Here is a 23,824-nt window from a genome sequence, read left to right as displayed (position 1 = left end):
TAATCCAAATCAGCCCAAACAAACAGGGCGCCATTAGTCACGGGGTGAGGATCAATAAATACAAACCACAACGGTTTGTGGCCACACCCGTTATCTCTCACCCCTCGCCTTCTTTGTTTTTTCAATCTCGTCGCCACACGTGTACATACTCCATTGACATTTAGACATATGGTACAATGCTCTTCGTTTTAATTTTGCGTGTGTATCATAATTCAAATGTATTTTGTCATGAGAAAATACTACCTCTTTTTCCAAAAAAATGTTTTTCTATGTCGTGTAGTAGTCACGCTATTTTCATGCATTCATAGGTTTTGTTTACTCATTAGACATATCCTGAACAGGCGGCTAGGGGATGTTTGGATACGAGGTACTAAAGTAGGGTCACATCGAATGTTCGGACGCTAATTAGGAGGGCTAAACATGAGCTAATTATAAAACTAACTGCAGAACCCCTATACTAGTTCGCGAGACGAATCTATTAAGCCTAATTAATCCATCATTAACAAATGGTTACTGTAGCACCATATTGTTAAATCATGGACTAATTAGAATTAATAGATCTGTCTCGGGAATTAGACTCCATCTGTGTAATTAGTTTAGTATCCAATAAGTTTAGAAGGGTACACCACCCCCTAAGCAAAACGCTAGGCATATGTTCTGTCCGTCTAAGCACCACCGCAGCATTCCCCCACCGATTCCAACCTCACGGCTGCAGCCCCCCGCTCGTCGTTTGTCTCCTCCTCCCTCCCGGCCACTACCACCAGCACCGCGTACGACGAGCTCCGCCTCCGGGGCTTCCCGCGGGGCCTGCTCCCGGCCAACGTGCGGGGGTACACGCTCGACACCGGGTCCGGGGACTTCGCCGTCGACCTCCACTCCAGCTGCCGCATCGTGCTGCCCGCCGGGAGCTACCTCGCCGCCTTTAACAACCGCCTCACGGGGCGGCTCGACGACCGCCGCATCTCGGGCCTCAGCGGCATCCGCGTCAGGGCCTTCTTCCGCTGGTGGTCCATCACGGGGATCCGTGCCGACGGGGACCAGCTCGTCTTCGAGGTTGGGTCGGTCTCCGCCAAGTTCCCCGCGCGGGACTTCAACGCCAGCCTCGAGTGTCCTACTCGGTGACCGTGACCGAGTCTGACTCTGCACCGTGACCGAGTAGGACACCCCTCTCACAAACACGGCAGATTTCCCTTCCTATTCCTATCTATATCGGATGGATGCTTGGAGCAAGTCGTAGCAATCTCATCTTGGTAAACACCAACAGGAGGAGGGGTACATGGAGCGCAGAGGCGACGTGAGCCGCAAGCGTCCGAGCACGGGCGATGAGGAACAGATCGCGCGCCCGTCAAGCAAGCGCCGCGGCGGCATCTACGTCCCTCCGTACCGGGCCATCGCTGAAGACGACGACGCCGGCGAGTTTGGCAGCGCCGAATACCAGCGCCGCAGCTGGAATGCGCTGAGGAAGAGCATCACCGGCCTCGTCAACAAGGCCACCGCTGCCAACGTCCGGCACGTGGCGCCGGAGCTGCTTGCCGAGAACCTGGTGCGCGGGCGCGGCCTCCTCTGCCGCGCCCTCCTCAGGTCCCAGGCGGCCTGCCCGGACTTCACGGACGTCTTCGCCGCGCTCGCGGCGGTCGTGAACGCCAGGCTCCCCTGCGTCGGCCGGCTGCTCCTCGTCCGCCTCGTGCTCCGCGTCAGGCGGGCCCACGCCAGCGGCAACAGGCACCAGCTGGCGGCCGCGGCCGCGTTCGTGGCGCACCTGGTGAACCAGGGCGTGGCGCACGACCTGCTGGCGCTCGAGCTCCTCGCGCTGCTTCTCGACCGGCCGACGGACGGCACCGTGGAGGTCGCCGTGGGCTTCGCCAGGGAGTGCGGCGCCGCGCTCGGCGAGTCGTGCCCGCGAGGGCTCGACGCCGTGTTCGACAACCTGCGCGGCATCCTACACGACGGCGACATCGACAAACGCGTCCAGTTCATGATCGAGGATCTCTTTGCCATCCGGAAAGCGCGGTTCCGGGGTCACCCTCCCGTCCGGGCAGAGCTGGATCTCATCGAGGCAGACGACCAGGTGACTCATCAGGTGGAGCTCTCCTCGTCGCTCGAGCGTGGTGATGAGCTCGATCCGGAGGTCCATCTTGACGTGCTTGAGCCCAGCCCTTCCTTCGCGCAAGACGAGGCAGCGTACGAGGACCTCAAGAGAACCATACTCGGATCAGCCGGAGACGAAAATCTGGATCAGGATCAGGATCAGTGCAGCGACGACGACGACGAAGCATCAGGTGACGAGTCCGCCGAAACTGAGCTAACCATCCGCCATGACACCGACACCGATCTAATCAACCTCCGGCGGACCATATACCTCACACTCATGTCGAGCGTCGGGTCCGAGGAAGCCGGGCACAAGCTCCTGTCCGTCGTGCGACCCGGCCAGGAGCTGGAGCTCTGCACCGTGCTCGTCGAGTGCTGCAAGAAGGAGAAGTCGTACACGAGCTACTACGGCCTCGCCCAGCGGCTGTGCGCCATCGACCGCGCGTACCAGGCCGGCTTCGAGGCCTGCTTCGCCGGGCAATACTCGGCAGCGCACCGCGTGGCGACCGACGAGCTGCGCGCCTCCGCCAGGCTCTACGCGCACCTGCTGGCGGCCGACGCGCTCCCGTGGCACGCCATCCTTGGGCGCGTCAGGGTCACGGAGGACGACACCACGTCGTCGTCACGCATCTTCATCAGGATGCTGTTCCAGGACCTCGCGGAGCAGCTCGGGATACGGGCGCTTAGCAACAAGATGAACGGCGAGGACACCGCGGTGCGAGACGCCCTCTTCCCCAGAGACTGCGCCAAGAACACGCGCATTGCCATTAATTTCTTCACCGCAATCGGCCTGGGAGGGGTCACCGAAGCCGCCAGGAAGCTCATTGTGTAGTGGTCTAGTGGAGCACCTTTTTACTACTTGTGGTCACTGTCTAATTCCAAATTCGTTGTGTAGAATATTCTGGTGGATCAAAGATTACGCCAAGAATTGACACGCTTTTCCAAATTGATGAATAAGATTAAGCCTTTGCATGCACTATCGAATTGCATCCAGTAGTGAGTCTCTTGAGTAATTTTCATATCTCGATCATTTGCAAGTGATATCATTTGTTTTGTCATGCTGTAGTAAGATTTCTTTTAGGTCCCGTTTGCATCATTCATTTGGAGCAGAAACCATAGAACTGGAATTGATTCCACAATCATGTTTGGCTTGCCACCCTCTAGAACTGAAATAGGAGATTCCATCCTGAATCTAGGTGTGAGCTAGTCTCTCTCAGCCTATATTCATCTTTGTATTATGTCATTTTTCTGGAAGTGGAGCCCACTCCAACGCTATCGACCCTTGTCAAGTCTTGGTAGGGATATAGATTTTCATAAAAAACATTTTGGATCTAGATTCTGGCAGGAAACGTTTATAACGGTGAACCAAAATCATTTCATAGAATCGTTTGGCTAGTAGGTTGGAATTTGATTAACGAAAAACTGTTTTTTCAAAAAAATTAAGAACTTTTTGTGGGCAAAGACCAACTTAAATACAATCCCTTTAAGCTTCTTGCACTAAAAATGAATTGCCTAAAAAATATACAATTGCTAGTATACAGGAGAAGTAAGAAACAGAATCATGCAAAACCACTCCCTGGCCATTTCCCATGTGTAGGTAATTTCAATTGTTTATGGACAGAAACCGTTTTGCTCTTTTTACCGTTTGGAAGTGATTCTAGTATTTCTAGATAGAATTTGAGACGTTTCGACCTTCCAAATGGCCCATGTTGCTCTCCTTGAGCTATGAGGTCTTCCATCTTTCCTCTTCTGTCCCTTACCGACCGTTGCGATGTAGTCGGCAACCATCCTGTAATTGTGAATCCATATAGAAAATGAGAATCCAATTTCTCCTATTTTTATTACTCCGTGATATAGAAATGGAAAAAAAATCTAGTCCTCCAAATTCTTAGCATCCAAATAGGGCGTAAGAGCATCTCCAAAAGTACTCAATATTTTCTTCCTAAAAACATAAAGTTTTACAACTCTTAAAAAAGTATCGGAAGGCATAAAGAAGGCCATCTCCAAGAGTTTGTAATAATCCACTCCTAAAATATAGAAGATAATTTTACATAAAGATCATATACTATGTCTAAATTATCCTAACCACTTTTATATATTTTTTCTCTCTTGTACATTTGTATCAGGAACCCTTTCCTACTCTTTATTCTTTCCACGACCTTCCACCTCTAGATTGGCCGACAAACACGCGCTTGACCTTCCACTGGAAGCGCGTAACTTTACACGGAACATGTTGACTTTTCCTAAGTTCTAGAGATTAGGAGGATAGACTATGAGTTATTGGAGAGGGGGTTTTCTCATCTTGCTAAAAACCAAGGATTATGAGATCCAAGAGTTTCCTAAATCCTTTCCTAATCCTTGATTTTAAGAAAGATAAGAAAAAAAATCCCTCTCCAGCAACTCCTAATACTTCCTCCTAAAATTTACGTACTTGAAAAATCCACCCCCGTTCCACATAACTTTGCGCGGCTCCTCCGTCATGCAGATACTGCTTTCCGTGCATATCGATAGGTCAATCTAAAGGTGGAAGGATGTGAGAAAGAATAAGGAGTAGAAAAGAGTTCCTGATGTAAATGTACGAGAGACAAAGAATATATAAAAGTGGTTACGATAATTTAGAAATATTATAGGATTCCCGATGTAAAATTGTCTTTTATATTTTAGAAGTGGATTATTAGAAACTCTTGAGACGACCTTCTCTTTTTCTTCCAATATCATTTTAGAAGTTGCAAAACTACTTGTTTTTAGGAGTAAAAAATAGGATACTCTTAGAGATGCTCTCAGGGTCTCCCGAAGCAATAATGTACAGTAGGAGTACGGTTGTAATTCGTTCGCTCACACTCCAAAATTTTTAGATTTTGTTGGGATGTGATTGGGAAACACACATAAAAGAAATGTTTTTCTATGTTTTAAAAGTTTCTATCAACAATTAGCTAAATATTGTAACCTTTTGTTGAAGAGAATAATTATTTTATACTTCCTCCATTCTAAATTATTCGTTGGTTTGGCTTTCTAGATACGTAACTTTTATTATGTATCTAGACATATTGTATATCTAGGTGTGTAACAAAAGTTAAGTATTAAAAAAGCTAAAATGATCTATAATTCAGGACAAAGTGTGGTAGATTAAGGGCCTATTTGGATTCCCTCCTCTAAACTTCAGAGCTAAAATCTCCAAATAGGTTCCTATTCTCCAAATAAATTTCAGGGATAAGTTCAGTATGTCCTCCTAAAAATAAAACAATATACATATAACAACGATGGGCAAGAAAGACTATTCTCACCGATTCTTACAATTTCTAGAGCTGGAGTCACGTTGTTAGCCAAACAGGTGCAGCGGCTTCATGTCTTTCTGGAGTTGGTAGGGTGGAGCTATGGAAAGGTCGAATTGGTGGAGTGGAGCTGTTTTTTTCTGAAGTGGAGCAGTTCCAAACATGCTCTAGCAAAGAGAACTTAACTGAGCTTCTAATGAAAGATTGATTGACAATATCACAATACCTGGGCAGTCTGATATCTTGGTTGGCCGAGCTTGGTGAAAACTAAAAAAAAAAATACCAACCAATAGCTTGGAAGGCACAAATTCAGGTAGAAGCTCTAGTTCACAAGAATGCACCATCAGTTAATGGAATTGAGCATAGAATGAGACAAAGGCTGACAAGAAATCAGAGCATTTGAGTCAGAGACATGCAGAATCTAGCATTGCGCAGCCAAGTGCCCACGCCAGTCATGGATGCAAAGCAAGTTGAGATACATATGACGATTTAATGGAGTTCGTACAAGTGAGGCTCAAATCAAATAGGTAACTACATGGTCAATATAATTTGTGAGCACATAAAATACACTTGATTACATGATAGCACTATGTTATAATTCCACCACTAAGCAAAAGAATTTTCTTTCTCCAGCGGCTAAGGAGAAATTGCAATATACTATTTCAACCTCACTCTCAGATACTCTTTCCGAGAGCAGGCACCAAAAGAATTGACGAGGAAGCCGGCGCATCGATGGTGTTCAAGATTAGATTGACCTTATAATCTTGCTCCCACAAGACCCTGGGCATGCTAACAAAAAGCCACCTGGCTCCATGAGCTCCAGGTGGTGGAGCATATGGACACAATCCAAGAGAGGGCTGCCTCAGATTCAACCCGCCACCACACATCTACGTGTTGATCGCCTAACAGGCCCCCTTACTGCTGGCTGCTTACCCACATCTCCACCCTTGGCACTTTGAAACTCCTCACCGCTAGCACTTTCATGCATACCTGTGGTTGTTTTAACAAGCACTCCTAACTCCGTTTTTGCCGCTGAAGCCTTAGTACCATCGTCAACAGAGACTGAAACTCCACCAGTATTTTTTATCTTATCCTCCCTGCTGCTTTTTGTGAAACCCATCTCTTTTCCTGCCTTCGTCACAACATCTTCCACACTAGTATTAGCAGCCTTAAGTGTCAATGGGTGAACTATCTTCAAGTCATTGGCCACTGGTAATCTACAAAACTTGTTGGTTTCTAAATTTGCATTACTTATCAATTCATCAGCCTCAGGATGGTTTCTCATTGATTGCTTTAGTCGAGGGAGCTCACATGAAGCAGCAACTTGTTCTTCTTCCTTTACAGATGATGCAAGCTGTTGACGCCTGCAACTGTGAGTAGATGGTCTATCGGGCTTCCTCTTGTCTTCAATCTTCTCGCCGACATGTGTTTCTTCCACCACACTGTTGTAAACTTGAACATTTCTGTTCCTTGATGACCTGGTAATGGGAGCACCAATTCGAGGAACCTCCAAATCTGCAGGTAGCTCTCCATCTGGGTGTACATCTTCTGCCTTCCTCACCTTGTTTTCAGTGACAATGGCCAACATCGCAGCAGCTGCTACTGAGTCTGTTCTTCTGGTCCTGCCAGATTTCTGCACAGCAGGAACACAATCTTCAACAGGCTGCTCCTCAACTTGAACTTGAGTAGGCTGCTCCTCAACACCAAGTTCATCATTATGATCTCCTACCTTCTTCATCCCTCTCCTATTGTCAACAACAGCAGACAAGTTTGATTTCCTCGTGCTTCCATGAGAAACTCCAGCCAGAGCATTGGCAGCAGTACCCTCAGCATTCCCCTGGGCCTTCCGCTTCCGCTTCTGCTTCCTACTATCAAAAGCTGCTCCTACCACCTGCCCTTCTTCTTCAGCTTCAACAGGATTATTTTGACCTTCAACTCCATTTTCAGCACACAAATTCACAGCTTTTTTCCTGGACTGTGTCAGTGGAGCATCTGCACCCACCTCTCCAAAAGTACCGTGATCAACAGAATCGTCACCAACATCACACTTCTGCCGACTACCCCTTCCGCTCACTACTGTTGCACCCTCCTTGGACTTGGGCCTACCCCTTGTCTTCCTCCACTTGCATCCACTGTCAGTGGGCAATGTCACAGCAGCTGCTAGTGAGCTTGATGTGGTCCGGCAAGATACCAGCATCTTAGGAGCTTTTGAGCAGATAGAGGGTAATACTCTCCATTCCTGCTACTCTACTCTTGATAATAACCGGTACTGCTGCAGTAGTCAAATCTTGAACTTCAGCAGCCTGCTCCACAGCACTTAGTTCATCCTTACCATCTCTTGCCTTCCTCCTCCCTCTCTTCTTTTCAACAAAAGGATACACCAGGGCTGCTGCCGATGACGAGCTTGAACTCAGTGTGATCCTACAAGAAATTCCTTCATGAGAATTGGCAGCAATAACCACGGCATTCTCCCGGGTCTTCCACCTCTGCTTCCTATCAGTAGCTGCTTCTACCATCCCTTCTTTCTCAGCCACAGCAGGATTATTCCAACTTTCAGCCCCACTATGAGCACATAAACACATCGCTTTCATTGTGGACCGCGTCACTGGGGTATCTGTACCCACCTTTCCTGTGACATCTTTATCAGCAGAATCACAACCAACATCATTGCACTTCTGCTGCTGACCCCTTCCACTCACTGCTGCAGCAGCAAGTGCCTTCTTGGCTTTGCGCCTCCCCCTTGTCTTGGTAACAACCGGCTGCAAGACCACAAGGGACCTCCGTCTTCTTGCCCTCTCTTCCGACTCTTCATCCAATGCAAATCGCACCTTCTTGGCAGCACCGGAAGTGCCACAGCTAGCACTACCTCCTAGCCGCTTCAGACACCCCTTCCCCACCACCACCTCAACCGCATTCTCTGCAGCAGCAGCCCCCTGAAAAAAAGAAGCAATCAAACCCAAAATCAACAGAGATCAGAATAGAAAGCACTCCACTATTTGTTAGAAACGTTGTAGTTTGTCATAAGGGTGACATGTCATATGTGAATGGATAAGCAAACTTGGCAACTTGATCGCATCATGCATGGACTATTGTTCATGTTGCCATGGTTTGGTGATTCTCTGATGGTTCTTCATAAGGTATCCAGAATCGCAGACCACACGTCGATGAAATGGGAAACAAAAGGAAAATGTACACTTCAAGTTACTAAGCTACTACCTGCAATATATTTTAGTTGTTTTCTAGTAGGATTGTGCATATAAACAGAGACTATAATACGCACACCATTGCTCCTTACTTCATGTAAAAAGAAGTGGAAATGGCTTGGGTTCTCTGCTATTTCTTTTCTGAAAGAGTAAAACGCACGAGGGGTACCAAACTTATGCCGTTAGTGCAATCTCGTCCTAGAACTTAGAGGTGCAGTCAGGTCATAATTCTGTCAAACAAAGCAATCAAACCCATACCCATGTGGACACCACTAAGCACTAAACCTCCAATGTGGCATGCAAAGGAGCAATCTGACTTAGCAGTCTGATAATTTTTATTTGTTCATTTTTCTTGTTGCATGGGAGCAATCTGACTACAGCAGTCCCTGCATCGAAGGATTATTAGCATGTTTTTCAGTACATATGTGAACTGAAAAGCTACCGATTGAGTCACTCTAAACACAGAATTTAAGAAATCATGTCTGACTAATGATATTACAGAGGTACAAGTGTGCAGCAACAGGATAGAAGTGCAGAACCTATCAGCAGAACCTATCATTCTTCTTGCTGCCTTCTAATTAGGTAATTCCTCTTCCAAAACCATTGGAGCAAACAAAACCAGCGAGCGTGATCTGTTCTGTGACAAGTCTTCTCCTCGTTAAACCATGCGTGCCATAGAGTGGTTCTTCCATTAAGTGATGCAAATGAAGGAACTGATACAAATGAGAAGAAACAAAAGTTCAGCTGCTCCCTCCCAACGCACAGGGAAGTTTTTTTTTGGCAGCCTGCAAACCTACCACTGCCATGGTGGCAGTCCAGTCATTGCCATGATGACATGCTAATGACCGAATATAGTACCCATAAAACAAGATCATACCAGGTTCGCTCACTTTTCAATTTCAAGTTATGCGATGAGATTGCATCCACTCCTCTCCACAAGTTTTGATACACACGTTGCATTTTACTCTTTCTAAAATATTCTTTTTGACAGGATTTTTTTTTTCGGAAGGGCCTCTTTCCCCAAATAGACAGGCAATCTGAAGTTTTCTGCAATGGGCAGGACCAAGAGGCAAGAGCGAGGGTTTTGGAGGCCGTACCGAGATTGCACCCGCGAGGCTAGCAGCAAGGTCGGCTTTGGAGCCGCGGGTGGCGAGGCCGTGCTGCCGGCAGAGCTCCAACAGTTCCCTCCGCTTCATCGCCGCGAACTCCATCCCCCCGCTCCGTGCCGCAACCATCCACCCGCCGGAGAGGCTCGGGTCCAGCTCTCTCTTGAATCGCCGCCCTTAGATCGACGGATTTTGGTAGGGGAGCGACGAGCGAGCGTTGGTGGAATACGGAATAGACGCCGCCGGGGAGGGACGCAGCGGTTCGATGGACATGGCGCGGCGAGGCGCCTCGGGTCGCGTGCGGTGCGGCACTGGCTGACTGATGGGGACCAGATACCCGTGGTCGTGGTGGGACCCAAGCGGAGGCTTGCTTTAGAAGGAGGATTAAATTGAAGAAAAAATGGGAGAGTTTGAAATTCGAATTTTATAACTTTGATTTGAAATTGAGGATCTCCGTCAGTCGCGTTTGACGCAACGGGATGGGGCCGGAGCCTTTTCCACTGGCTGGTGGGGTCGCCCAAGGGAACGGTTCATACTGTCCTATAGTTGGAACGTTATTTGGAAAAAAGTGGCATGTACTAACCTATTTTCTATAAATAGACACTATTGTGGAAAACAGATAAAAAATATATATTAGCAATAACCCCGAAATCGGCTAACTTTCACCACTATTGGTTTGCATTTTTTTTTGGCACGGTCTTATGAAGTCGTACCTGCAAAAAAAAAAGGACTTGTGAAGTCATTCTTGTCGAGAAAAGGGGCACACCGTTAAATCTTTCACAAAACATTTATATTGTGGCAAAAAAAAATTACCAAAAGAGCTCTTAATTTCGATACATGACTACTCCTAATTCATTTACATAACATTTGGATCAAAAGCCAACATAAAAAAGGTTCGCCTAACATGATAATGGTTGGTGAGGAGTACGATTTAATTGGTAATGGCATCCATGTTCACGCAGTCATGTAGGTGCGTGTATAAAGCCATAAATGTATAGGATATGTATGGTCTTCTGAACATAATACTCGTTCTTAACATTTCCTATAAGAAAGGAAAAGTAAATTGTTTATGGTTTTATTATCTCTCTTTTTTAAAAAATAAGAAGCAAAATAAAAGTAAGAGCACTGGATTTTGCAAAAGAAATTCTCATTAAAATATTGAAAAATTAGAATGGAATTATTAAAAAGATAGCGGTACGTAAAGGAGGATAACTTGGATCCCGTTTGGAACTTTAATCCGTTGTACAGTTCATGTCACATTGAATGCTTAGATATTAATTAGGAGTATTAAACATATACTAATTACAAAACCAATTCCACATATGGAGTCTAATTTGTGAGACGAATCTATTAAACCTAATTAGTTCATGATTTTGACAATGTGATGCTACTGTAAACATGTGCTAATGGTGGATTAATTAGGCTTAATAGATTCGTCTCGCGAATTAGCCTCCATATGTGTAATTAGTTTTATAATTAGCTCATATTTAATTATTCTAATTAATCTTAGTATCCGTTGTGATATGAATTTTAGTTCCGACTAAAAATCCAAAACACCGCTTAACAACCACCGAAAACAAGAGAAAAAAAAAAAAGGAAAAAGAGCGTGATGAACTCGCCGCCATGCGCGTGCGGATGTGCCATCATCCATCCCATCCATCGAGATGACGGCCCGAGAGCGCGTCGCGCGGCTCGCTCGCTGCTTATCCGGTAGTGCCTGGGCCGGATCGGCCCGATACGCCGTGCCAGGCAGGGCACGGCCCGTTAATGGCCAACACGCCCTCCCCGTCCCACGCGTCCCCCATATAAAAGGTTGCGCTTGCGCCCAACCCTAGCCCTCTCATTCTCCCCTCCCGGCTCCCCAGCAGCCGCCGCGTTCCCATCTCTCCTCCATTGCCGGCGACGAGCTCCTACCAGGTACCCTCCCCTTCTTTTCCTTTCTGCTGTACGAAACGGAGCGCTCTACATGTATGTGTACACCCATGTCCTATGCTAATGGTTTCATTGGTGCCCTGATTGCTACAGGTAAGTAGGAGGAGGTCGGCGAGGATGTCGCACCGTAAATTCGAGCACCCGAGGCATGGATCCCTCGGCTTCCTCCCTAGGAAGCGGGCCTCCCGCCACCGCGGAAAGGGTACGTGCTGCTACACCGATGCATTCGTCTGGATACTTGTGTTTTCCCAATCGCTTGAGTTGTAGCTTATCTCATGTGTTGTGTACCAGTACTCTTATTGTAACATGATTTCATTTGTTGTGCGTTGGGTAGATTATGGAGATTGCTAAATTGAATGAAATTGCTGTCATATACCTATATTTCTAGGTGCATGATTGATCTGTTCACATCTTAGATTCATTTTATGATTTTATGACTAGTATATTGCATTTGGGATCGCTAGTGTTCTTGAACCATGGTGGTAAGTTGTGTGCCGCAAACATTGAATGTGGAAATACAAAATGATGAAGCTGTCGTGAATTTTTAGGTATTGTCAGTGGTTCCAAATGGAAGATGGTCTTATCTTTTCTAATATATATGTTTAATTGTTGCTTCTATGCAGTTCAATTAATGGGTATGATAATATGTCTGATATGCCAATTCTCGTTTTATGCAGTGAAGTCCTTCCCTAGGGATAACCCGACGAAGCCCTGCCACCTCACTGCCTTCCTTGGCTACAAGGCTGGCATGACACATATCGTGCGTGAGGTCGAGAAGCCTGGCTCCAGTAAGTAAACTCTGTCAGTGGAAGCAGCTTCTTTATAATGTCCCTTTGAGAAAACAATTACTGTTATTTTTGTTGGTAATATAACCATCAGACGAGGAAACTCAAGAATGCGACCTGATTATTCTATCCATATCTGGTCCTTCAGTTTTCGAAATCAAATTGTTATTTGTTGGCGGTATGTGAATGGGATGTAATATCGCCATGTGATTTTGTGCAGAGCTCCACAAGAAGGAAACCTGTGAGGCTGTTACCATCATTGAGACCCCTCCTCTTGTCATTGTTGGACTTGTGGCATACGTTAAGACCCCACGTGGTCTGCGTACCCTCAACTCTGTCTGGGCCCAGCACCTGAGTGAAGAAGTGAGGAGAAGGTTCTACAAGAACTGGTGCAAGAGCAAGAAGAAGGCTTTCACCAAGTATGCCCTCAAATATGACAGTGATGCAGGCAAGCAAGAAATCCAGGTGCAACTTGAGAAGATGAAGAAGTATGCTTCAGTTGTCCGTGTTATCGCCCACACTCAGGTGATTTTTCCATTCACTAGCATTGCAGCTCGGTAATTTAGTGTTTTACTGTGTTCTGTTCTCACATGTTATGCTGTTTCTGATTTCAGATTAGAAAGATGAAAGGTTTGAAGCAGAAGAAGGCCCACCTCATGGAGATCCAGGTTAACGGTGGCACTATCGCAGACAAGGTTGACTATGGCTACAAGTTCTTTGAGAAGGAGGTCCCGGTTGATGCTGTCTTCCAGAAGGATGAGATGATTGACATCATTGGTGTCACCAAGGGTAAGGGGTACGAAGGTGTGGTTACCCGTTGGGGTGTCACCCGCCTTCCCCGCAAGACCCACAGGGGTCTCCGCAAGGTCGCCTGTATTGGTGCCTGGCATCCTGCTAGGGTGTCGTACACTGTTGCCCGCGCTGGTCAGAATGGATATCACCACCGTACTGAGATGAACAAGAAGGTTTACAAGATCGGCAAGGCTGGACAGGAAAGCCATGATGCCTCTACAGAGTTTGACAGGTGATGCTTTCTATATTCTCTGCAGTTACATGTTTATCCACAATCTTGAATTTGTTGTTTCCATTATTTATACCTGTACGGATTACTGAATTCGCTCCATGTTTACAGGACTGAGAAGGACATCACTCCCATGGGTGGCTTCCCCCACTACGGTATCATCAAGGGTGACTACCTGATGATCAAGGGCTGCTGCGTGGGCCCCAAGAAGAGGGTGGTGACACTCCGCCAGTCCCTGCTGAAGCAGACCTCACGGCTGGCGTTGGAGGAGATCAAGCTCAAGTTCATCGACACCTCGTCTAAGTTCGGGCACGGGCGCTTCCAGACCACCGACGAGAAGCAGAGGTTCTACGGCAAGACCAAGGCCTGAGCTGAGGTTCTGCTGTCGAAGCAAGATGTCTTACCAGATAGTGTTCAGTTTGTTTTTTCTCAGTTTTGTTGGAGATATTCGGAGGACCGGTTTGTGTTGCTACTGTGAGCTGCTTTCATTGCAGATGATTAAAGTTATTACAAATTTTGAACTTGGTAACATGTTGGATTCTCTGGTATGGCATGGTGTGCTGGTGCTGCCTGTCAGCGCAGTTGTTTACTCGCGGCGCTTCCTGATAGTTTCTCTTGTGAACTGCTGTCCGCGCCCGTGTCACAGCTTCACGATTTCATTGTTGTTTCTGTACAGTCATCCTTTCTTCCAGTCCGTTCGGCGGGTGAAGTGTGAACTGAAAACCTGCTCCTAGTAGCAGGTAAACCAAAAAATTGTCAGAAATTTCAATTTCGGGCAAAAATTTTCGTACTTGAATAGTTTGCATGTGCATTTTTCAAAAAGAGAAAAAAGTGAGGTCAACGGTGACAGTTTTTAAAGGCGAAGTTAGTCATTCAGATTGGAAGCCGGCTCTTGTTGCTCTTCTCCAGATTGAGCTTTCACCCAAAAATCCCAGTTCCAATTACTCGCGCTCTGCTCCGGTGGCAGGAGGGGATGGCCTCGGCCGCCGCCGTGGCGGACGATGATGGGGCGTGGAAGTGGGCGATACGGAAGCGGGTGTGGGACGCGCTGGAGGTTGATGGCGTCGCGCGAGACCCCCGCCCCGCCCACCACGGCATCCCCAACTTCGACGGCGCCGCCGCCGCAGCCAACACGGTGCGCTCCCTCCCTCCCTCTCTCTCGCTGTACCACGGCTGACGGCCTGACGCCAACTGCCGGTTCACTTGCCCGCCAGAGCCCTACCTGTCAACAGTGTGTGCTTTACAATCAGCTTCAATACGATGAATCTCGGTCTGGTTTTCCTTGCTGTTCTTGAAGCCTCGTATCCAAGAAATCCTTGCCCACTTGCTTAGTTTTGAACTGTCTGCAGTTGGGAAGGCTTGAAGTATTTCTGAATGCTCAATGCGTAAAGGTCAACCCTGACTCGCCTCAGAAGCAAGTTCGGTTCTTAACACTGTCAGGTCAGTTGCCTGTGATTGCTAGTACTACTTATGGCTGCCTGAACATGTTGAGCTCCCATCCAAGTTTTCCATACGATTTGCAACTTTTTGAGCTGATGCTAATTTTCTTTGTTAGGCATGTTACCTGGGCATGTGCAAATGAACTGTATTCTTACCATTTTCTTTGTTCCTGTTGTTCTTACAAATGGTGCTAATCGTGTCATCCAGGTGATAAGAAGCTGTTGACTCCACAACCTCGACTGACGACAGAATTTTTCTCAGTTCTGGACTCCCAAATGATACCCGCTGGGTGCATTCCTGAGGCATCCACTCCTGTTGCTGCAGCCAAATATGGGAGACCGATAGGCCTAGATGAAAAGTTCAAAGTGGATCTAATTGTGATTGGGTCGGTTGCAGTTGTCCGAATTCAGGAGCACGACTAGGGAAGTGGATCTAAGTGCTTTAATAGAAAAAAAAACTAGATTGACTTGATTCCGATCTGACCAGCCAAATGACAAACTATGCTTTGCTTACCACTATTATGTACTCCTCACTGTCCATGATTTTGTACATGAACATCAACTATAGGGATTTGCAGAGCTGGAATATGGAATGCTTCGTTATATGGGTGCTACAGATGATTCAACCGTGATATTAACAACTGGTGAGTCCTCTTGTTTCTATTTGATACAGCTGGTAACCCATCTTTTACATGGATCTCTCTCCTTTTTTGTTATGTAGTATGTTTGATGTGTTTTGACCACAAATAAGAGCTATTTCCCCGTCAACAGCATATCATGAATCGATGTAACTTAGCAGATCTGATTCGAACAATGTTTGAGATACAAATGTCCCCATATACAGATGTTTTTCCCCTACCGCACTGACCCAAAGGTCACTTTGGTGACTTAATATTCAATGATCTATTTACGAGCATGCTTTTATCTCTTTTTATTAGTTGTAAAAACTATTTACGTTTCCCCTGTTTTCCTTCTTTGATTTGATTGGAAATTGATTAGCTTTTACTCGTATAATTCTTGGCTTATCACTAACACATGCTGTGAACCTGTCCACAACTACAGTGCATGACTCGCAATTAGTGGACGACATTCCAGTCGAGAAGCTGCAAATTCATGATGTGCCGGTTGACATCATTTGCACCCCAACTCAGGTCATCTTCACCAACACCACGATCCCAAAGCCGCAAGGTCTGACCGATAGCGTCACATATCACCTGTTTAACCTACAAAGAAGCCTTCTGCCTTAAAGGACTTAACATTGGGGAACTTGTGCGCGCAGGGATTTACTGGGAAAAATTGTCTCCAGAAAAACTGGGCCAGATCCGAGTTCTCAGAGAGCTTAAGGCACGCATAGAGCAGGAGATGGGAACCAAGCTTCCTTGCGGGCCTCCTGTGAAGCTACCACAAGCATCTAAACAAGAAGGACTGGAATGTAAGAGGGAGGGAAGATGAAATGTCTGTGAAGTGAAGCTACCAGCAACATGGGGGTTGATTTTGTGGAATTCTATTCTAAGCCGTATTCACCTTTTTTTTGGGCAAATTGAAATATTTTCACCTTTCCGGAGTTCAGAGATCTACACTTCAGTTTCCCTGAGCTACTGTGCTGATGGTCGTGTAACTTGTGTTGTCGAGTATTTCGAATTGCAAACATCAAGCTCAGATAAAAATGCAGAGTATTTTCAAACTGAAATGATGCTGGCTGTTGTGTTGTGGACTTGTGGTGTTGCTGGCTCGCCACACGCCTGCGCATAGGCCCCCACCGTTTCTACGGGGCCCACACGCCAGCGTTACGAGATGATCCGTAGCTCCCCGAATCCGTTGCTCCCTGGCGCGCGAGTGGGGAGCGTGCACACAAGCCAGCCAAGCGATGCCGCTCCTCTTCCCCAAAGCCGCGCCGCCGCTACCACTGTGCCTCGCGGCTCGAGCTTCCCGCCGCGCGCGCCTCGCCGTGGCGTCCACGGCCGGGGGCTCCTCTTCCTCCTCTTCTTCGGCCTCGGCCTCGTTCGACGCGGCCGCCTTCGAGGCCGAGCGCCTGCGCCTCGACGCGGCGGCGCGGGACGGGATGGCGTCGGCTGCCGCGGTGGCGGAGGCGGACCCGAGGGCGTGGAAGTGGGCGATACGGAAGCGGGTGTGGGACGCGCTGGAGGCCGAGGGTATCGCGCGGGACCCGCGCCCCGTCCACCATCGCATCCCCAACTTCGACGGCGCCCCCGCCGCCGCCGACGCGGTACGCTTGCTCGCTCTCTCGCCTCCCCGTTCCAGTTCTACATTTCGCTAGCGGCCCGGCATTTCGTGGCTTGCATTCTCCGACTCTTGCTAGTGAAATAGTTGGATTTATTTGCATACATCTGGATCGCGATTATTAATCGCGATCCAAATTAGGGGGTCTATATGTAAATACCAGGGTGGTTATTGCATATATTTGATCGCGATTATTGATCGCGATCCAATAAAGGGGTCTATTTATAAAATGTTAGGGTCTGTTTTGCATATATTTGGATGCGATCCAAACTAGGGGGCATTTTGAAATATATCCTCGCCGGCGACATGCCACATCCGGCGAGGTCGCGCTGCCGCCGGCGATCTCCGTTAGCCTGTCTGGCCGCCGCTATGCGTCCCCTGCGATCCTCGTCAAGTCCACGCGTCCTAGCCACAGGCTTCGAGACCCCTCGCACGCTGCCGCCGCCGCTCACGGACCTATCTCCTCGTGAGACGCCGCGGCGGCTGTGCCGGCGCGCGGTGTTCGCAGGCTGCCGCGGCCCGGGCCTCCGAGTTGTTACGGAGATGCGCTCGTCCACGGTGCACATGGAGCCACCGGATCCATCCTCCAAGCGCCTGCGCGACATGGCTCCAGTCTATTATCATCAGAGAGTCCAAAACCGTTCTGCGTTGCTGGCTCGCCGCATCCATTTGTTAGCACGAATCAGTTCCGATCACGATCACGATCAAACATGTGTAATGTGAAATCATGCCAGATGAATTGGATCTTCATTGACAACGTGATATTGATTGCCAAACGGTGCGTGCCTGTTTTCAGTTATAATGTGAATGTGATGCGAGACACCTAAAATGTTTCAGTTATCCTATTGAATCGGTTGCTTCAACAAATTGCTTTGTTATCTTGTTCATCTAAATGTGTAAGAAACTGTAACGTGACAGCAGTTTCTTGATATCAACAGGTGCTTACGCTATGGCACGTGTTACACTTGTTGATCCATCCAAATACAATTTGCTTAGTTATATTCTAAAGCCTATTGTACATGCAATCCAAGGTCCTATTCTTGTTGCTTAGTAGTTTATTTATGCACTCAATCACTAATATCACAATGTTTCAATATGTCACCAGTTGGGGAGGCTTGACGTATTTCAGAATTCCCAGTGGGTAAAGGTCAATCCTGACTCGCCTCAGAAGCAAGTTCGGTTCTTAACGCTGTCAGGTCAGTTACCTGTGACTGCTACTACCTATGATGGCCTTAACATCTCTAAATATTCTTTCTAGCAGTAGCATATTAGCATCTGCATAAACTTTGTCCGACGATACATATCAAAATTGTAGTACGTCTGCCTCTTAGATTGACTGTCAGTTTGATCCTTGTTTTGCTTACACAAGTAGAGTAGCTGTCAGTATTGACAACCTTTCCTGCAGCTAGCCAGGTTATTGAAGTCACTTTTTCTGGCATAACGTTGTATGATCAAGTGTGTTCTGAGCTGCCCTTAAATAGTGAGTTCAGAATTAGGTGTGTGGAGCATGATATATGAGGTCGATTCTTGCTCACTTCCACAGGGTGCGTATGTCAGTATATCACTCTTTCCTAATTATCTTCCATAAGTCAGTAGTAGTAGCACTCGATCTCGTAGAATTTTTGTGCTGCAAACAAAGGCATACTCGTTGCATTAGGAGTCCAAGTTTGCTGTACAATTTTCAAGTTTTGATCAGATGCTCCTTTTCGTCATCCAGGTGATAAAAAACTGTTGACTCCACAACCTCGGCTAAGGACAGGATTTTTCTCAGTTCTGGACTCTCAAATGATACCCATTGGATGTGTTCCTGAAGCATGCACTTCTGTTGGTGCAGCAAAATATGGGAAGCCAATAGGTCTAGATGAAAGGATTAAAGTGGATTTGATTGTGATTGGATCAGTAGCAGTTGATCCAAGTTCAGGAGCACGGTTGGGGAAGGGTGAGGTAACTATTCTCTCTTGTATATACAGTTGAAATCAAGTAGATATTGTTGTTTCTTTCTACATTTGAACAGTAATAGTTAATAGAGCACCAATGAAGCTTTCACGGTTTCCCCTTCTTTCCCCCCTTCCTTTGGCAGAAAATAAACTAGATCAAATTGATGGTCTTTTGTCCAGTCCACACTGCCTTAAAATGAAAAACTGTTCTTAACAAAGTTAAGCTCTTCCTGTTCTTCGTCCATAACTTTATCTATGAACTTCGACTACAGGGATTCGCAGAGCTGGAATATGGAATGCTTCGGTATATGGGAGCTATAGATGATTCAACCATGATAGTAACTACTGGTGAGTTCTCTTTATTGATTTTGCTGGCAAACTTTTTCTTAAATGGGTCAGATTTTCAGTAATTCAGTATTATTGATACACAGGATCCTATATATTTCTTCTTGTTTTTGAGCTCGAACAACAACTATTTTAGCCTGTGATTCTAGCAAAGCTTGAGATAAGTGGATATCATCTTTGCATGCATGCCTCATATATTCTTTTGTTGAGTTGGAAAACTTTTAGCGCATTGTTTCTTGTGTTGGGCTTGAAATTTACTAGTTATTGCATATTTATTTCGCGGCTAGTCACTAACACAACTGGCAACGATGTCTATGCTTGCTTACAGTGCATGACAAGCAGTTAGTGGATGACATTCCAGTGGAGAAGCTGCTAATTCATGATGTGCCGGTTGACATTATCTGCACCCCGACTCAGGTCATCTTCACAAAGACCACAATCCCGAAGCCACAAGGTTTGACTGGTTACTATTACTTGTTTAACCTGCAAATAAGCATTATGTGACCAGATATTGGGGACTTCCGTATGCAGGAATTTACTGGGAAAAATTATCTCCGGAAAAATTGGGCCAGATCCGAATTCTGAGAGAGCTAAAGAAACGCATAGAGCAAGAGACAGGAACTATACTTCCTTGTGGGCCCTCAGAGAAGCTACCACCAACAGCTCAGAGAAGGAGGCGAGTCAGGCAACAACGACGACGATAATTGTGTATGCTTATCTTAACTGCTTTTATTGAACACAAGCTACGCATACTGTTTTCTTGGGGGAGAATCAATATATTCTGCATGGTTCAAAATTTAAAGCATCCGATTTTAAGAGCATTTGGATGTCGCAGATGTTGGCAATGGCCAAGGTGAGTTCCTAGAACTCCTAGAACACAGCACACACCCACACTATCTGGAGGTAGAAGAAGGGGATGAGAGAACAGCACACACACGCACAAACACTTTGCACAGGTTCAATTGGTGCTGCTGAACTGATTTGAGCTGCAGCTGCTCATCTACTCTATATAGAGTACAAAGTCAAACTAGAGTACACAATGGTATGGGCGAAACTACCAACTACACTACCAAATACATGACAAGGCACACTGCCCTTCTACTCATGGCACTGTTGCCATATACGGCTGGCAGTGGCCACTATTGGCCAAGGAGCTTACCTGCTCCATTTACTTTCAGCAAAAGGAAGAGTGAAACAAGAGCTAAGCAATTACCCAACAGCAGGAACACCAGAAAATGCCCCTGCCTGATGAGGCAATGAGAAAACTTGTGGCTGCTTCCATGCCTATTTAATTTTTTTTTTTGCCAGTATAAGGCTCCATTTGTCATTGCAATGGCTTTTGAAAAGCACCTTTTTTTCCTGGATGTTGCAGTTAGTTGAAACATATTTTACATAGTTGCAATAATATAATACCATTAGAATTAGTAATGATTTAGGGAACTACTGGATTCAATTTCGACATCATAGCAACCAACCTTAGGAACCCTGGCATGCCAGAGTAAGTAAATTCTTGAACGAGTAATATAATTTGAGTCATTGTTAACCTGGGTTTATTAAGTCTATCCAATATGAAGAGAGGCAGAGGAAGACCAAAATTGACATAGGAAGAGGTAATAAAAGGAGATTTGAAGGGATGGAATATACCTAAAGATTTAGCCCTGGATAGGAGTGCTTGGAAAACAGCTGTTCATGTGCATGAACCCTGATTTGTGGCTCTTGTTGGGTTTCAACTCTAGCCTACCCCAACTTGCTTGGGATTGTTGTTGCTGTATGAAGTCTGTCCAATTATCATCTGTTGAAACTTGGAACAAATAAACTCTCATAGAGACATATTGAGCTATGGTTATTTAGTTAGTAAATCCTAGGTTGCAAATATCCTTCTGAGCAGCCAGTTCAGATGATCACTTTTTGTGTGCTGTTCAGTTTGGGTAGTTGCTATCTTCTAGGATTCCTTACCCAAGGACATAGATGGCCTAGTCAACCCCAACCATCATTGACTATAAACTATATTTTTCATGAATGTGGTAGGCTCCAAGAGTTAGTTTCCTTTCTCTTTTCTGAAAGAAAGTAGAATTGGGCGAAGTGCCAGAACAGGTGTGACCATTTACCATCCCAAGTGGCGGTGCCTAGCGAGTTACTTCTGGGTTCTTGTGCCTCCTCATTTTGATAAATCACCTAAACCTGCACTAGGTGTAGCAAGAATTATCAAAACACTATCGCATATCCACTGACAGAAGTTTGAAAATGGAACATGTGCAATCACTTGTGACTGGCTTTATTTATATATTTAAGTTTTGGTGTACTACCCTACTGAAGTACTAATACAATTTATCCAGTGCTAGAAGAGCATTGTTCTTGTTGTCTTGGTTGATGTTGACCTTTCTCATAGCCATGGGCCAGAGCTACCACAAACTAATGGATCTACTTGTAATCTCTTCTTCAAACTGCTTTGTAGAAGGTTCAGTTAGCTGCAAATGATAACTACTAAATTTTGGCGTAGTAAATTAAGTTCACGGCAGTGTAATTCAATTTGAGCAAGGTCAGTCTCTATAGAGTAAGATCCCAGATTAGTGTATCCATGGTTTGAACCAGATTAGGCTTTATTTCTGATAACTGGCCACATCTGCCCGCCATTTTCCTTTTCATTTGGCACATACATATGCATGCAGATTCCTTATACCTGACACGTTAATTGATATCATGTAAAAAACAAGAAAAAAATATGACTGTTAATGTAAAACTCTTGCTCTTAGAGTCTTAGTCTTTTATGTTTTGCATCATGCTAACTAAGTAACTGTATTTAGGGACTGGTAACCTTTTCTTTTGATAGGAAAGCTATTGGTGTATCAGTTTTCAAGAGTAATAATATGCAAAAGAATGAACCATCACTGTCTTGACCTTCCATGTCTTTGCATCGATGGTAGCTGCCAATGACTTTGCTCAGTGAAGGAGGTTGCTAAACGTCAGGTGGTAGGAGCAGGCATAACCTAAATGTTGACATGGGGGAGCAAAAAATTCCAAACCACTCCAATTCTGCGTTCAAAATGCTTTGTCCCAATTCCTCATTCTTCAGCATGAGGACAGCACTCTTTGGAAGTTCAAACTGCTGTCCATCCACCCCGTTCTGGATGTTGTCACTAAAGCAATGCTGCTCGTGTGGAAACAGGGCAGGCAGGGCATCTGGCATGTACCTTGACCTGCCGCCTGTTGTGCATTGGGACCTTATATTTTGCCTCGGATTTGCAACTGGCACATTCTACTTGATATACCTAGTCCAACCACGTTCCTTTATTTGTATATAGACATAGTCAATGTGATGCTGCAATCAGATTTTGAATTTGCAAGTGCCATTGTAATCAATTTTGTTTTATAGTATAACCTATGCGCACAGTTTGGATTTGTGACTGTATCTTCGTACTACGGAGCTGTCCCGACTTTCAGCAGGTGTTCTTGTATTTCTTATTACCTTTTGGAGGATGAAGAGATAGTGCATGGTCTTCATAGCAATGAACTCGATCGTCACCTACATCTATTAGATAATAAAAGAACATGCCGTGGTCAAATGCACGTACACAAACACCTACTGCAAGGTGCATTTCTCGTGACGTGACGGCGTATCTAAGCAACCGTGTTGGCGTAAGGAAATGGTTGTTTTGTACTTTTGTTTGTCGGACGGAACGTAAGGCGTGATGAAGATGGACGACAGGCCCACGCGAGGACTGGTCTGTGCTGTCCTGGCCGTCCGATCGAGGTCTCAACAGTCTAGATCGCTCGTTCACGTCGTCACTTGCCTGCTGTCTGGTGGTGATTAGCGAGCAGCGGCATGCCGTGTTCGGACTTGGGAGCGCGACGGTCCTGTTCGCTCCGAGAATAGCCTTTTCCCTGTTAGAATCTGTGCGTCCAGATCCAGGCTCATCGCAGGTATTATGAACCGGATGCGTCTCAAAAGACTTAGTTTAATGGGTTATGTTCCTACTATAAAGAGTTCAAAAGTTCAGCGACTCATCTAAGGTTTCATGCGAACATCTTTCGATATTTCTTCTGTCTCATGTAGTACCATCTATGCAAAGGCATCGTGGTGATGGAGTCGTGGGTGGGAATTGCACATGACAGCTTCACCTGAAAAACCTTACCACATGTTGAGTTGAGTACCGGCAGGGAATTGCACATGTTAGTTGTAGGGAGCACTTAAACATCAAATTTAAGGTCTCCATTTACTTTGAAGGAATTGAAATCTAGTTAATGGAGTAGACTATTTATCTTGGAATGGCATTCCACAACTTTTCAAAGGGCCTATTTGGTTAGGATTGCTTATAAATAAGTTGCTTATTTGCTTATTGTAGTTGCTTATTTATAAGTCTAGGTGTTTGGTTTGGGTTGCTTATTTGCAATAAATGAGAGTGGTATTGACACATTTACCCCTGGTCCACCCCATTTACCTCTACCCCTACTAAT

At 46.0% G+C, this 23,824-nt stretch overlaps 5 protein-coding genes and 1 pseudogene across 9 annotated transcripts; 5 read left to right on the top strand and 1 right to left on the bottom strand.

The window, feature by feature from the left end:
• Positions 1-669: 669 nt before the first annotated feature.
• LOC101785610 lies at positions 670-1,136 on the top strand (the record flags this gene model as incomplete). Its single annotated transcript, XM_022828160.1, has 1 exon — positions 670-1,136. A coding segment is annotated over one exon (453 nt), but the record flags the coding sequence as incomplete, so codon positions are not given.
• A 9-nt stretch (positions 1,137-1,145) lies between these two features.
• LOC101770091 (pre-mRNA-splicing factor cwc22) lies at positions 1,146-3,059 on the top strand. The gene has a single exon (XM_004977234.3). It carries the CDS (start codon positions 1,277-1,279, stop codon positions 2,918-2,920), a length of 1,644 nt encoding a protein of 547 aa, XP_004977291.1. The 5' UTR covers positions 1,146-1,276; the 3' UTR covers positions 2,921-3,059.
• A 2,756-nt stretch (positions 3,060-5,815) lies between these two features.
• On the bottom strand, positions 5,816-9,999 carry LOC105914703. 2 transcript variants are annotated; one of them, XM_014805460.2, is made up of 2 exons: positions 9,661-9,999; positions 5,816-8,293 (listed from the first exon to the last, which is right to left on the bottom strand). In XM_014805460.2, exons 1-2 carry the CDS (start codon positions 9,796-9,798, stop codon positions 7,559-7,561), a joined length of 873 nt encoding a protein of 290 aa, XP_014660946.1. In that variant the 5' UTR covers positions 9,799-9,999; the 3' UTR covers positions 5,816-7,558. The 2 variants fall into 2 exon arrangements, with proteins under 2 accessions (XP_014660946.1, XP_022683800.1); XM_022828065.1 differs by having other exon boundaries at positions 9,661-9,977.
• Positions 10,000-11,465: 1,466 nt separating this feature from the next.
• On the top strand, positions 11,466-13,955 carry LOC101769426 (60S ribosomal protein L3). Its single transcript, XM_004977233.3, has 6 exons — positions 11,466-11,586; positions 11,695-11,803; positions 12,279-12,389; positions 12,607-12,911; positions 13,001-13,410; positions 13,519-13,955. The coding sequence occupies exons 2-6, from the start codon at positions 11,719-11,721 to the stop codon at positions 13,775-13,777; spliced, it is 1,170 nt and encodes a 389-aa protein (XP_004977290.1). The 5' UTR covers positions 11,466-11,586; positions 11,695-11,718; the 3' UTR covers positions 13,778-13,955.
• A 247-nt stretch (positions 13,956-14,202) lies between these two features.
• On the top strand, positions 14,203-16,536 carry LOC101769027 (annotated as a pseudogene).
• A 124-nt stretch (positions 16,537-16,660) lies between these two features.
• Positions 16,661-22,768, top strand: LOC101768067 (5-formyltetrahydrofolate cyclo-ligase-like protein COG0212). 4 transcript variants are annotated; one of them, XM_004977231.4, is made up of 7 exons: positions 16,661-17,073; positions 18,193-18,283; positions 18,805-19,031; positions 19,297-19,372; positions 19,698-19,823; positions 19,901-20,077; positions 22,294-22,768. In XM_004977231.4, the coding sequence occupies exons 1-6, from the start codon at positions 16,714-16,716 to the stop codon at positions 20,071-20,073; spliced, it is 1,053 nt and encodes a 350-aa protein (XP_004977288.1). In that variant the 5' UTR covers positions 16,661-16,713; the 3' UTR covers positions 20,074-20,077; positions 22,294-22,768. The 4 variants fall into 4 exon arrangements, with proteins under 4 accessions (XP_004977288.1, XP_022683789.1, XP_004977287.1 ...); XM_022828054.1 differs by having other exon boundaries at positions 22,205-22,768; XM_004977230.4 differs by having other exon boundaries at positions 22,200-22,768.
• Positions 22,769-23,824: the final 1,056 nt, after the last annotated feature.

Source organism: Setaria italica, chromosome VII (assembly GCF_000263155.2).
Source record: "Setaria italica strain Yugu1 chromosome VII, Setaria_italica_v2.0, whole genome shotgun sequence".
In the NCBI taxonomy this organism is placed as follows: domain Eukaryota; kingdom Viridiplantae; phylum Streptophyta; class Magnoliopsida; order Poales; family Poaceae; genus Setaria; species Setaria italica.
The sequence above is the reverse complement of the archived record's forward strand: the minus strand, read 5'-3'. Positions and strand labels throughout refer to the sequence as shown.

What these genes read in the sequence shown, in the direction of transcription:
- LOC101768067 (XM_004977231.4), top strand. Translation starts at nt 16,714, where the DNA reads ATGCCGCTCCTCTTCCCCAAAGCCGCGCCGCCGCTACCACTGTGCCTC. An exon ending in TCGGTTCTTAACGCTGTCAG is followed by an intron (nt 18,284 to 18,804) that starts GTCAGTTACCTG and finishes TTCGTCATCCAG; the next exon opens with GTGATAAAAAACTGTTGACT. An exon ending in CACAATCCCGAAGCCACAAG is followed by an intron (nt 19,824 to 19,900) that starts GTTTGACTGGTT and finishes TTCCGTATGCAG; the next exon opens with GAATTTACTGGGAAAAATTA.
- LOC101770091 (XM_004977234.3), top strand. Translation starts at nt 1,277, where the DNA reads ATGGAGCGCAGAGGCGACGTGAGCCGCAAGCGTCCGAGCACGGGCGAT.
- LOC105914703 (XM_022828065.1), bottom strand. Translation starts at nt 7,557, where the DNA reads ATGCTGGTATCTTGCCGGACCACATCAAGCTCACTAGCAGCTGCTGTG.
- LOC101769426 (XM_004977233.3), top strand. Translation starts at nt 11,719, where the DNA reads ATGTCGCACCGTAAATTCGAGCACCCGAGGCATGGATCCCTCGGCTTC. An exon ending in CTCCCGCCACCGCGGAAAGG is followed by an intron (nt 11,804 to 12,278) that starts GTACGTGCTGCT and finishes CGTTTTATGCAG; the next exon opens with TGAAGTCCTTCCCTAGGGAT. An exon ending in GTGTTATCGCCCACACTCAG is followed by an intron (nt 12,912 to 13,000) that starts GTGATTTTTCCA and finishes TTCTGATTTCAG; the next exon opens with ATTAGAAAGATGAAAGGTTT.